This window comes from Varroa destructor, unplaced genomic scaffold, assembly GCF_002443255.2.
Source record: "Varroa destructor unplaced genomic scaffold, Vdes_3.0 BEIS01000004.1, whole genome shotgun sequence".
NCBI lineage: Eukaryota > Metazoa > Arthropoda > Arachnida > Mesostigmata > Varroidae > Varroa > Varroa destructor.
In genome coordinates this window covers 21,189,599-21,203,314 of record NW_019211457.1, presented here as the reverse complement: position 1 = coordinate 21,203,314, position 13,716 = coordinate 21,189,599, and the positions used below count along the sequence as shown (strand labels likewise).

General features: G+C 39.4%; 1 protein-coding gene across 2 annotated transcripts in view; it reads left to right on the top strand.

Annotated features, from left to right (window-relative positions):
* The first annotated feature begins 2,736 nt into the window (after window positions 1–2,736).
* Window positions 2,737–13,716, top strand: part of LOC111248923 (uncharacterized) — a 55,694-nt gene continuing 44,714 nt past the window's right edge. The window contains exon 1 of one of the 2 annotated variants that reach the window (XM_086987077.1): window positions 2,737–4,093. In XM_086987077.1, coding sequence (XP_086843203.1) covers window positions 3,736–4,093 — 358 coding nt within the window. In that variant the 5' untranslated portion in view covers window positions 2,737–3,735. The remainder of the gene's footprint in view (window positions 4,094–13,716) is intronic. The other variant, XM_022802048.2, reaches the window with a different exon arrangement.

Here is a 13,716-nt window from a genome sequence, read left to right as displayed (position 1 = left end):
CTTTAAACTCTATCTTGGAAGAGTTTCATTTTACCTCACCACTTGGGGCGAAGTGGAACAGTTTTCAAATATTTATCTGGTCTTGTCAAAGGTGTAGGCATGGCGGAGGCATGAAAAAGGAAAACACGATCCGTGCCATTGAATACAATGGGAACTGAGTTTTATCTTTAAATTATTGTTGTAACTAAAAACAATTTACAAATCATATTAATGTACCCTGTTTGCTATATCTTGAACAACCTGATGTACCTCTCTAACCTTTTATCAGAATGTTTTGAGGGCGATTTTATGCAGTCAAAAGCCTTACTGGAGGTATCAGCATAAAAGCTTTACATTACATCTAACTGTCAGGTATCACGCTAAAATCTTCATGGAAACGCTACAACAGTCTTGACGATCTTTCGACACGAATAAATACACTGTGTAAGCACACATTATATTTACTATGAGACTATGGATAATCGGCGTACAGTTGATTCGATAATCTGCGCCATGGCTACGCCAAATCTACATACATTGTCGTAGACGGGATTTCGATAACGCTTCAAAGATGCATGTCGTCTCATTGGAGACTTATTAATTTTAGTTAAAATTGCAATTTTGAAGACATTAAAATACAGTTAAGCAATCTAGAATCGGGACTAAAATTTTCTGCAAATACGTCTCTCGTCTGTCCTCCTGAAGTGCACGGGATATGTTAAAGGAATCACAGAGCAAAGGCCAATTCTATTTAGTCAAGACATCTGCTAATTTCATAAACTACCACCATTTTCAAATAAGAAAAACGGGAGTTTGTAAATCTGATAGGATTCTTAAGTATACTTTTAATTCTTTAAAAATTCCGGCGCAATTGTGGATCTTCTCTAAATGACATAGAACAATTCCCTTAAAGCTTAACTTATACGTAATTACAAGAAGTCTGCAGGTGGAACACCCACCAGCCTCGAACCAAGATAAGGCGGTCAATCATTTACGACTGTCCATTTCTTATCTTTTCCAACTTTTGAAAAATAATTTGGAAATAAACTGCGTGTGATCTGCCGAAAAAACTGTTCCTTTAACGGGGTTTCTAGTCGTACCAGTAAAATGTGAGCTCTTCCGGTGAGATTGTCCAGTGGGTTTTATACTATTACGTTAAAATATAGAGTGATGATATTCAATCTCTGCACTTTGAACTCAGCGAACTGCTGAAATTGACTTTTCATTATTATATCATATGACTATTGGCTATGTATTCACATCGTATACATACATAATGTGTATGTACTCATATTGTAATGTATTCATATTATGTACAATTTTAGCAGACATATGTTAGCTGTGGCTCTGTAGTCTAAAGAAAATTGTACACTAATGAAATATAGTGGCTAATGGTTTATATAAATTATTTACCTTTTTAGAATGTACCCGAAGTATTTCTTTATTAAATAAATACCTCCAATAATATGATAGATAAATTTTCTAGTTTTTCATAGGAAACAATGTAATGCCACGTTTCCTTTTTTAACCTAAATAATGTTGTAACTCTGTGCAAGAGGATCGCCCTCAGTATCTGTCCCGGCCTATATTAACTTTGACCAAGACGGGGACAATCGTCTTTGAAGGGAACTTTGGGTTTGACGGGTTTATCCTGAGACTAATCTATCATCATCATAAGCAACTTGAGATAAATGTGTATTGTATGGACAGTACGATATAGAGGGTATCGTCACATGCATTAGGGTAAATCGCTAGGTACCAGTGTATTATGCAATACCACATACTTGATATCGACATCGATGCAAAGCTGTGTTGTAAAAATAACTTCTACTTAGTTGCTATTAATTTCGTTGAAACCTGTGTGAAGAACATGCGGCAAAGATTATGTATAGCAATACCAGAAGTTGATGTCTTTGTTCCTATTGGTCCAAGTATCACAAGCAAAACGGGGTCATTAAAGTACAACTCGCTCAGAAGGAAAATACTTTATGAATTGGGTGCTCTATAGTTTGTTTGTGTTACGGCGAGGACAATGCTTGAAAACAGCAGTAGCAATAGCGGGGAGCATACACTTTTACTAGTTACAGTATAAGTTACTGACGTTGTTGCAAAACTGTGAGGAACTTTAAGAGTGTAGGCTATTGTTGTGCTGCATTTTCCGTGCCTGACTGTGTTTGGAATCACTGACCGTTTGTTTCATTCTTTTTTGTTATTATTCTATGGCCGATCGTCGCTTGACGTTTCTTAGGTATGTACGCTGAAATGTACCTAAGTTCTTTACGTTATTTTTGTTTATGAAGCCGACTTCTCCGAGATCGCGTGCCTTGCGCATTGGTGAGCCCACCTCGTTGAAATGCTGCCGTTGCTGTAGTGGCAACAACAGTACAGTCAGCAGCGGATCGTGTCGACGAAGTTTTTTCTTACAGAAGTAGGGTGCTGCCATCAGTAATCAACATCATCTCAATGACGACACAGGACGCCAAAGCTACTGGCTTCTTAGACGCCTCCGCCACGAGTCGACAACCAAGCGGTCGTTGGTGGGGTAGCTCGCCGTACACGTATATATGTGATATTATTCAATATTTCTCTAAAAATCATTATAAAGCGCTCGCAGTATGTTTGGGTGTCGTCGGCTGAATCCAGCCAATAAGCAACAGTGGGCGGAGCCTAATGCTCCGCCTTAGCAGCCGCTGCACAGAGAGCCCCTCTCCCGTGACAGCCGTGGGCCGCACCGGGTTTGCCGAAAGCTGCGGCCGATTCAGCCAGTGAAGCTGCGAAACAGTCAGATTGCTTGCTCTGCCTGTAAAGTGAGTGAGGTGCTTCTGCTGTTGCAAATGCTACCGGCCTTATTGGTGTAGCTGTAACACTAGTCAATATGCATTTTTCTCGCTCCTCATGTTGAATGCGATGTTTGGTTCAGGAAGCCGTTCGCCAGGACACACAAATTCCTTTACTTGCAACTCGGTTCTCCCTGTATCTTGCTTAGCATTGGTATTCCATTACGAATCACTTAGGTTGCCGAAAGTTTCCAGTTGGTGTCAAAAAACTATGCCAAACACTTTTAAGAAATTGGACAAAAGCCAGTGAATGGATTTCTAATATGCTCTGTTGCGACACTAAAATATAAGGGAAGTTTGTGTTCGGCTGAATCCAGACTTAATGGTGATACTGCAAAGTCGTGAAATCGTTGTGTAACACTTCGACTATCGGATTATTATTACCATGTGCTCCAGTGTCTTCGATAAGAACCGTGCTCTCACAATATGTAACGGAATCGGGGAGTGGAAGTGACAAGAATAATCTTTGTGTTATCAAGGTGGTAAAAAGGTCGCTTCTTAAGCCGCTGCCAGCGCGCTGCAACCATCATTGCCGTGTGACATCGTCATATACGCTAAAGGCAGCGAGGCGTGACGGCTGTTATGATCGGAGGTAAATAATTCACGCGAAGCTGCATACAAGCTGGAGGCCCGGCAGGAAATATTGGCAAGTATCTACGCAACAGGTGAACTGGTTTAGCTGTGCGATAGTACTGGCCTAAACCGACTGAATTTCTTTGTCAAACTGGACACGGAGCTTGGCAGTCAGCGTAAGTCGCCCTGCTCCGAGGCCGTGGGTACACAGTCAGCCGGCGAAGGCGAGGAGCAAAGCCTAGGTATACGGCCACATCAAGTAGCCCAGGCTCAACAGCAGCACCTTTTTGAAGACTACCGACATCAGCAGCACCAAGGGGACTTCGAAACAAGTCCAAAGGACACGATGTCCCATACGCCTAACGAGGGTGGCTCAATGCATGACGAGGCCAAGCAGCCCTTCATGGATATTGCAGGTCACCTTAATCCCTACCTGCGCGGTCAACCAATGGGCCCTCTAGGAGGATATCCCGGACCGCAGCAAGATTTTCAACAGCGCATGGCTGGTTACCCCTTTTCTGGTGTCGGTAACGGCCACCTGCAATCACCGTACGGAGGGCCGCCCGGCCACGCCGCCCATTATTTTGGCGGATATCATCCACCTACCCACTGTCCACCTGCGCATTCACCTCCGAACGTACAGAGACCCCCCGGACAGAGCAACAGTAACCCACAGGCCCAGCAAACCTCTCAGAACAGCGATGGTAAGTATACGGTGGTATGAACGCGATATTTGGTTATCTGTGTCAACAATATATCCTGATAATATAACATAGCCAATCATTAATTAATTTATACAGATCAAGTCAAATTAACGTGGCGCGTTGCTAGGTATTTAATCTATTATAGATGGAAATGCAGTTGCGCTTTTCCCAACGGAAAACTATTGGTAACTCAAACGAACAAAAGCTGTGGGTTCTATCCCCAGCTGAGGTTCGGTAATTTTTTAAATGATTTTCGTTCTAAAATTAGCATAGCGCACACTTATAAGAACGCAGTTTGACGGGACTGGTATTATTCCACGTAAAATTTATACCTGAATTCGAAATTGTCACTTACAGGGCTATTCATGTTCAGAAGTTTCAACTCTAAAAAGCAGTGCTCAGGTGTTTGCTTTTTTTGAATAGTCTCTCATTGGCAAATTGGCCTCTGGCCTATTTCACTTCGAAGATGGCCGACCTGACTTACAAAATTATGGCCTTCACTCGACAGGTGTCAAATATGTTGCAACGGACTGACAGAAAGAAATCCGACAGCATGGATATGGATAAGAACACGTTACCAACGTATCTACTACTGGTACAACTCCTCTTTGTTTTATCTATAATGGGCTCTTACATATACGTCTTTTTGGACACTTACATATCCTGTTAGGCCCTCATATAACCTTACCGCTAAAAACACCTTATTTATTATTGGTACACTTATTATTATTGGTATACTCATAAAATTATGTAAGAGCCGAGGCCAATTAGTAGTGTACCAAAATGGCTCGAAGAGTTCAAGTTAAAGTAGTAGAACTGATGAGTATTAGTTGATAGCTTGATCCTCACCAATGCATAGCAATCGAAGTCGACAGCTCGAAACAACGATATCAAACCAGAGCTATGTCACGCACTGCGTTTGTGCTTTCACAATTCATATAAACTACTTTTTTTTGGCCATTTCTTGTCATACCTGTGTCAAAATTAACCCTAGAGAGCCAGATATCAATATTTATGTAGTCTAGCAAAATTCGTGAAAATAAGGACGTCAACGGCAATATAAACATACTGTTATTACGAAATATCAATAGCACCCAAACACTAAAACTACACATCTCAAACAGTGCAAGGGCGGGTTCCGTAATCATGGGAGTCCATGTTTTGCTTAAAAACTACTTTTTTTTACACTCGACTAATTCTTGATTGGACTTGCAAAGTCAATTTTCCCTTCCTTTGAATGTATGCCCCTAATTGCTGGTATTAAATTGGGGGAATTGGTATAAGCTGATGGGTTATGTTAGGAAAATGTTAACAATAGAGTCGAGGAGCCCATATATATGTAGATCAAACTCGCACAGCCATCAACTTTGTCCATGAAGCAGCAGTCAAAGCTAAGTATTTCTAGGGGTCAGTGCCAGACCTAGTAGTGGGGAAAAAATAGTGATGAACAACATATTTTAACGGGAATAGCAGTTTCTTCATGTAGGTAGGTATACCACTTTTTTCTATAAACAATAATAAGATGCTTCAGTAAATATTGTGATCATAGAGCATTCCTGCATCCTCAGGGCTGCACTGCAAGATGTTAATCCACGTGGGTCTTTTTAAATAATGATCTAGCCCATGGTCAGAGCTTAAGGCAACTCTCTATTACGAATTAAATTTTTGTGCAATTGCATATTTTCAGCTAATACTCCGTTCATAATGTACGCGTCCAATATTCGTTTGCCTTGTGATTGAAAAGTATTAGGTCATACTCATTAAAATAGTACCATAGAACTAACATCATTAAGTCCATTTCTGCTACCCAAAAATATTTCTAGACTTTCAGTTTACATTATTCTCTATCTTGTGTACAAGTTATTATCCGAGCAACGATGAGCCCTAGACTGCGATTTGTTACATACGTTTGACTACTGTTCGCACCATTGTTTACAAGCAAGCATATTGAGTGCCTTACTTTGCGCACATAATGGCGGAGCAGCTTTTAATTTAGTATTATAGTACGTGTTGCTAAATCTAGTTCCTAGATCGGTACTTTTTAATAACCTGGTGAATCAATATTAGCCGTGTATCATGTAGCACAACCTGGATGGGCTCAATCATGCGCGAGCAAGCATATCTGAAGCATGTTTTCAAAGCACCTAGAGACAAAGAAAAGTCTGCTGTAGTGTACCCGAAATGCGATAAAATATGCGTATGTGACAGTATAGTGAGGGCTAAACAATGCATAATACAGATCAGATCTCCGCGTGTTTCAATAATTATTATTGTAATTATAATGCTATGAAGTAAAAAGGTTCCTTTTCTTGGAAGCTTTTTCGATTAAAATTACTTAAGACAAAGGAGAAAAATAGAAATCAGAAAAAAGTTTCCAGTTGATATATCAATTGCAGTTAGTTTTAGCCTAATATATACCGACACCAAGCTTGTCCTATTGGGGTTCAAGTGCTATTAAAAGCATTATTTACAAATTACTTTGATGAATATTCATATAGCATTTATAAGAAATAAAACAACGTAAATTACAAGATAATGAAAATAGTTTTTTTCTTTCAGATGTGCTTTAGCTTCCTGTCTATTGCTCTGTATTGTTTTATGTCTATACGATAATTTTGATTGTTATTAAAAGCGTATGATTGTCATTAGGCTCTGTAAGATGCATCGAAGGAATATTACCAAATTGTTCGTGCTTATTACAACGGTACCGCTAATACCATTTGCATTAGGTCTAGGATTTATTTTATTAAGAAATTAATGCACTGCGCTTTAAGGGAGCTTTATCTTATGATTGAAAATGTGCAAAGTATAACCAAATTTACCAATGTGCTTCACATAAACTTAGGTACCTATTCACACCTATGGTAGCGTCCTCATAAAATGCGAAAAATTATCAAGTGTTTGCTAAACCGTTCTTTCATTTTAAACTTCCGTTGATAGCTACTTTCGGTGAGCAAGATTTAGACTCAGGTCTCTCCAGAATATCGAAGTATTAGTAAACCTGTGCACATTTAAGGTCCAGCGCCCGTATGAAACAGACTAGATTTACATAGTACACAACAGATTTACCCATTGACTACAAAAGATTAACGTTTCGTTTTCTATTTGCGTTAGGCTCCATAAAGTCGCATACCGTATCTTACAGGGAGTCGCAAGACGTCTCAGTCCTATTATTGAAGGGATGTTTTGACATTCGTTACCGGATTACAAGTATTATTACTACAGATAAGAATATATGACAGTTACTATATATTACAAATAAGAATTAGTACATATGATTAACAACTTACCGCAAGTACATTTTGTCTGATTATTTTTTTGAATTACTAAAGAGGTTAAAAAGGAGTGACGAGAATGCATACATTACACTTTGTTAAAGATTTCCTGGCAAAAAAACAAGCAAATACGCAAAAGCACTTGTTAGCTTTTAAAGTAAAAGTCTACAGTTAATATTATATAAACTGAGGCCGTTTCTAAAAAGGAATGTTATTTGGGATACTTGAGATGAAGTTAGTAAATATAAGGATATGTAAACGCAGTTTTGCTATTATGCTGATATAAGGTTTGCGTATTAATAGCGAGGCTTGTCTAAGACGGCGTAGATTTGAGTCAAAATAGGTTACAATAGAAGTTGCCTATTATTTCTCAACTAATAATAATTTAGTCAGCCAATATTGCGTCTCAAATATTTTAGAGAATTGTGGCTACCGGCGTGTGAATCAACTGTTTTCTTTTTATCGCAGTTGTTTGGCTTTGTTGTTTGTACTTAGAACGTAAATCTCCCTTTTAAATGAAGGTGTGCACTGATACATCCGACTTGCATACATAATGAGTATATGCAAATAATTGCTTGGATATTTCTGAACCACCGCTCAAATTTCGTCCTGAACATCGACCGCGGATCAGCTGTGTGTTTTAAATTGACCAAGCTTCATTTTGTGGTAGGCTTATTCATATTTAAATGTCGGCGACTGATCCAAGTAATTTGTCACTGACGGCGGCTAGAACGTGAGCCATATGACTGCCCGTTCGCCTGTGTTTATATCTCGAGTTTTACGTTCGGTACCGCCATTAGGCAATCCATAAGACAACTGGCTCCCAGCATGAAACGAAGTGTAGCCACGTTAGAACATGAACCCAGACCACCACGTGTCTTTCAAGTTTAACAAACAAACAAGGTACCCACTACACCTTCGTCAAGACCCACTCGCTTGTCTGCAAAGACTATTTACTAGTTCTAAGTGTATTTTGTGCAACTATAGATGCTTTTGGCCCTCCTAGACGAGGCTATCCTGGCACAACTCCCTATGAATTTGATTCTGAATAACCGTCCGAAACTTTCAAGTTCATGTTTAAATTGTGGCCGCGATCTCTACACTCTTTCGGCAATTGACGAACCTCATCCGAAATTTTTGTTTTAACTACACGAAAGAATAGATTGATTTTCTGAATTATATCTTCGGCTATTGTTCCATTCGCGGCTCGACATGAATATATTATTTTAAAAGCGATCGAAGATTTATCCGCTTTCAAGTACATCACTCCACTCTCCTGAGGGTTGTCCTAGCAACTTAACGTACCGCTTATGGGTGGCTGTATAAAGCGGAATACTTCCTTTGTACATTACTCCTTTCTGTGTTCAGCAGTAAATTCGTTCAGTTCTTACCGTTGTCTAAGGGGTTTAAATGGCTAGCGTTCTCATACCTGTTTGAACATTATTTCACGCGGAACCGTATGTTCATATTAACTTTCGAGTGTGTTTAATATTCTTTCTCACAAAAACAAGATATGCCGCGGATAATGTTTTGGAACATATAATTCGTCATATAGGCGCGATCGGCGATTCAAGAGAAAACTTCAGTCGCCCTTTTTTAGATTTAAAATTTACTCAGAACTTCGATTAGTTAAATTTTAACGGGAATTTACCCAATCACGGAAAAGCACACGAATCTAAAATGCGCTGTTCATCATACAGGCAGCCAAAAATACGCTTGATTCCAGACAAACAGATAAAGTATTTGTCCGAGTTCTGTATTCCCCTATATGTTTTATACGCAAGAAAGGTCGAAATAAAGGAAAAGCAACAGATATTCTCTTCTTTGTTCAATACTGCAGTTATTCTTTTAAAATACTTACTTAAAATACGTCGAACGCCTGTCGATGCTCGTCAAATGTTACAGGGTGCAAATAGATGTAAAAACCGAAAGACTAAAATACGTTAAGAGAATTATTGAACATGAGCAATTTCTTTTTGTCCAGTTATTGAGGACCGGCAGTGATGCGGCACTTTATAGAGTACTTTACGTAGAAAAAAATCAGATCTCACAGAGGTTCGTTATTGGTTTGAAATTTTTTATTATTATTTATTTGTTTGAAATTATTAAAGTTATGTATCTTAGTCGACGAACAGTAATGTAGTTCACCCAAACATATACAATCGCTTCTCGCGACTGTTGTTCTTTCTTTAGCAAACACAGCCCGACGACAAAAATTGTCCCTATCTCATTTCTGCACGTGTTGTCAAGTAACCACAGTAGAACTGAGTGTCATGGGGTACCAATCGTGGTTGTTTCTCATAGTGAGTCCTTTCTATTGATTTTATTTTCTCAGACAAGAACTGTACCTTTCGGATTATAAACATTATATTTATATATTTATTTATTATTATATATTTATATATATGATCATTTTTTGACTTTGTATATTTGTATTCTCTTAAATTGAAACAACTATAGTGAATTGCGTACTGCTGTTTCTTACATTAGTGTTGAAGAAAAACGAGTATAACAGACAACAGATGGTATCTAAATAACTAATAAGATGTGATCTTTGGAATCAAACTGACTTTTAGTATCTTCCTATGTATGCATTATCTGCACTAGAAGCTATCCTGCTAGCAGTAGTAGAAAATAGACAACAAAGTTATCGTCATTATCTCGTATATGGACGAAACCTACCTAGACAACAGTTCCTTTAAACAGGACAACATTTATGTAAATCGCATAAAACATTACAAGAATAGAAATCAGATGCATGTTTTGGACTGTTGCAATGCTAACAAGTATCGCTCAAAATAAGTTAACAAGAGTTTTCTCTAGAAATATGGGGATAATTCACAATATTTCATGCAATAAAAAGTGTACTCTGCCAGCAAACAACTAAACGAGCGTTGACTAGTTCTCAAACTTTAGTAAAATAGACGCTTATTGCACGTTACCTGTATCATTTATGTAACGTTACTTCGTAACGTAATATCGATAGGAACATCGATATTTTTAGAATGCTGTATTTACAGTTACTCCTGAAACTGTCATCAAATATTGTGTAACTTTATTACAGCAATCTAATGCGCAAAAAACCAATTCCTTATCTCTACGTAGAAGAATTCAGTCCATCTACTGGAGGGAGGACCCAGGCTACTTAAGAACAAGCTATGTTCGTCTTTTTTTGCCTAATTTGCTCACAAACTTGTTCCCGGCCGTTCCAGTTGATTACTGGCCTCTGCAGCCCCAGGCCAAAAGGTTTAGTTGGTGTAGGCTTATCCGTTTGACCAAACCCTCCATTTTTCTCAGCATTGTCTTATAAAGGCCCCAATCTACACGGCTTCACTTTTTGTTATGCTGTTGTCGACTACGTTGCAGCTGCCGATCGTGGTTTTCTACCACACAAGCCTGTGTTCCTCTCAACAGCTATCGTATCCCCCTAAAGACCATCGTTGTCTACATTTTGCCGCTCTGCTCTTGTTTCGCTTACCTCCTTTCCTGCGTTGCCCTTGTCCCAGTGTGCTGCTAGTTTTCCTAAATCTGTTCTCTGGCCAGCAATTCTTAATAGATTATTATTTCTTCTATGTGCTGGCGTGCAAGGGGACACAATGCCCTACACTATGGGGCCTAGATAAACCGCATGTTATCTCCTTTTTCCTCGCGAGGAAACAGCGCCTCGTGTCGAAGGCAAATGTTTGGACCGAGTGCGCCCTCTAGCGGTCGAATATAAGAGAGCCAAGAGTTAAAGCGAGAAGCGCCTGTGAGAGTGAAGCAAGTAGTAAACGCGGGGTCGAGAAAGTGTGTTGGAGGACTAGGATAGTATGTGGTTCGAACCTCTACGAGCAGAAGAGAGCGAGTGAGGCAGCGAAAAGTTGCTCTCGACAAAGAAAGGGGCGGGACCTGCTGTCTAGCGGAGACTCGTACTCTCCAAACGCCTGCTCTGCTCTTGCACCATACAGACTCGGAACATTACCCACTGCTGGTTGCTTAACGCATGCTTGTGAGGGGAATGAAAGTCTTATACAAGAGTCTAAAACAGAATATGTCGAAGTGAGTGCAAGCAGTCAGGCGCAAAAAGCTTTGAGTGAATGGAACTATCCGCCCACAAAGTAAAGGATAACTAAGGGGATCATTTTATATCTGTGTGTATCTTAAATTTACGTTCATCTTTCTCATTCCCGCCTTTCTTCAAAGTCTGCATTTTGCCACTGAAAAATGGGGTGTGTATAAAAGGCAATATAGTAGTAAACTGCGAGAATACTCGTCTGTGGAGTACGAATATCATAGAAAATATGATAAATATACTAGAAAGAGTTAGGGAAGGATCATTGCAATTGATGTAATCGTTTCTTTGTTATGACAGCAGGTTGCCCATGTTCATGCGACCTATGCACGTGAATTCACTCTACGACAGAAGCCCAGGAATAAAAAAGGCGCAATAGGCATAAAACACCTGTAGTCTGCAACTAGAATATATATTCAGCCATTGAGCCTAGTTTCGAGATGGTAGGTTTACTGAACGGACAGGCAGATAGGTAAGAAGACAGGCGGCGTGCATGGATTGAAGACTACTACACTACCCAGCTACGCTATCGTGTTTTCCTGTCCTCCAGTTCTTTCTGTTGTCTGACCAACTCTGATAGGGGCTGACACACCTGCTTCTATCGGTTGAAGTTGCTGCACGCGATTTTCTTTTTATTAAATTTCCGCGGATGCTTCGATCCATTGCTACGCCTGTGCTGGCCATGTTGCTCTTGTTGAAGTTGCATTGTTATTGTGGCCTGTATGGATAGGCGCGCACTCCAATATGTCCTTCATTTGTTCTTTGAGCAACTTTACCAATACCAGTGTGAACTGTGTGCCGTAGCAAAATGAGGGACAGCCGATTCTTTAAAGGAGGTTGGAAACTCTAGTCCACAGAGAAGGACTGTAAAGAAATGGCAAAATAATGGAGGCGATTTTCGATTCTCGATAGGAGCCTCTCTGTTCTTCGATCTGTCTTGGATTTGTATTCAATTCATACACACCTGGCAATAGTAGCAGTAAAAGCAACAATGATTGTATGATGAGCTACAACAGCTTCGGTACGATAACATTATGCTGAACTCAATGCTGATATTCTGCGCCAAATGTGGCTGGATACATCGGAATCTTTGATCTTTTTAACATTTGTGGAAAATATGTAAGCGGCTATTAATTTGGGGGAGTAAACTAAAATTTAAAAGAAATACAGTAGCGAAATAAAGCTGGATGTCCTACGTATAAAATTCTGCGTTATTTCTGTACTGCACTATTTCATTTAAATTTGGAGCAAATGTTCAACTGGAAATTAGAACAGAGATGTCACAACATTCTTAACTGATTTATATGCATACCTTTCAATTGCATCCTTACCTTTTCCTGAGCATATTTTTTTCAATACTGTTTCAAAACTGGATTTCACCCTTCTTTTTTGAGTGCATGTTAAAACGACAACGGATCTGTTTGTCGGCCAGCATTCCCAACGATGCACTTTCTGAATCGGATCCGCAGCGTACCCTTGAGTACGATCAAACAAAGTATCAGTTGAATCTCAGTGAGTGAAAAGCTACTCTGCCTATAGTAATAATTACACCTCTTGAAAAAGAGTTGTTATTGAAAATTCTTTGGTACAGAAACACGTGTGACTAGAGTACGGCAGTCCAACCTATCGTTGCAGAACATACTAGAAGAACATTAGTAGATGTCATTTCTAATTGCCAGCAAAGCAAAGATGCTCTTGCATTGATTGATGTATATGTCAGAAAGTCATTCTTTATTTCTTCATGAAACCTGTCTTCATAAAACACTTTGAATTTTATAATGATCATTTTGCAACCGAGTACAAAGAATTATTAGTAGCAAGTACTAATCGCACATCGCAGCTCATTTCTTGATTACCAGAGCAGGAAGTGATTTAGCGCAAAACTGACACTATTAAAATACCTTTCTATCGTAGAGTAACAACGACGTAATTGGTTCTCATATACCATATCAGACTATAGTTATTAGTTAATTTGACTGGTGGTTGAGTACACTGAGTCGTGAGTTTGTTTTCTCCAATCAACTGTATTCCATAGTAATTCTGCTACCCTTCCTAATGGTGGCTGCCGTTGTACAATGTTCTGGCCGTAGTGATATCGGTACCTTTATACAGCTGTGCCCTGTTAAAACCTTGGATCTTTTCACAAGGTCAGACGCTTTGCTTCAGTACTGGGCGCTTATTCAAGCCAATTGGCTTAGCGACTTCAGTAGAACTAACGTCAACATACTTGTTGGTACTATGTGCAAAACATCTTCATCTAAAAAAAAAATGGTTGCGCCGCGAACCCCCTTAACTTC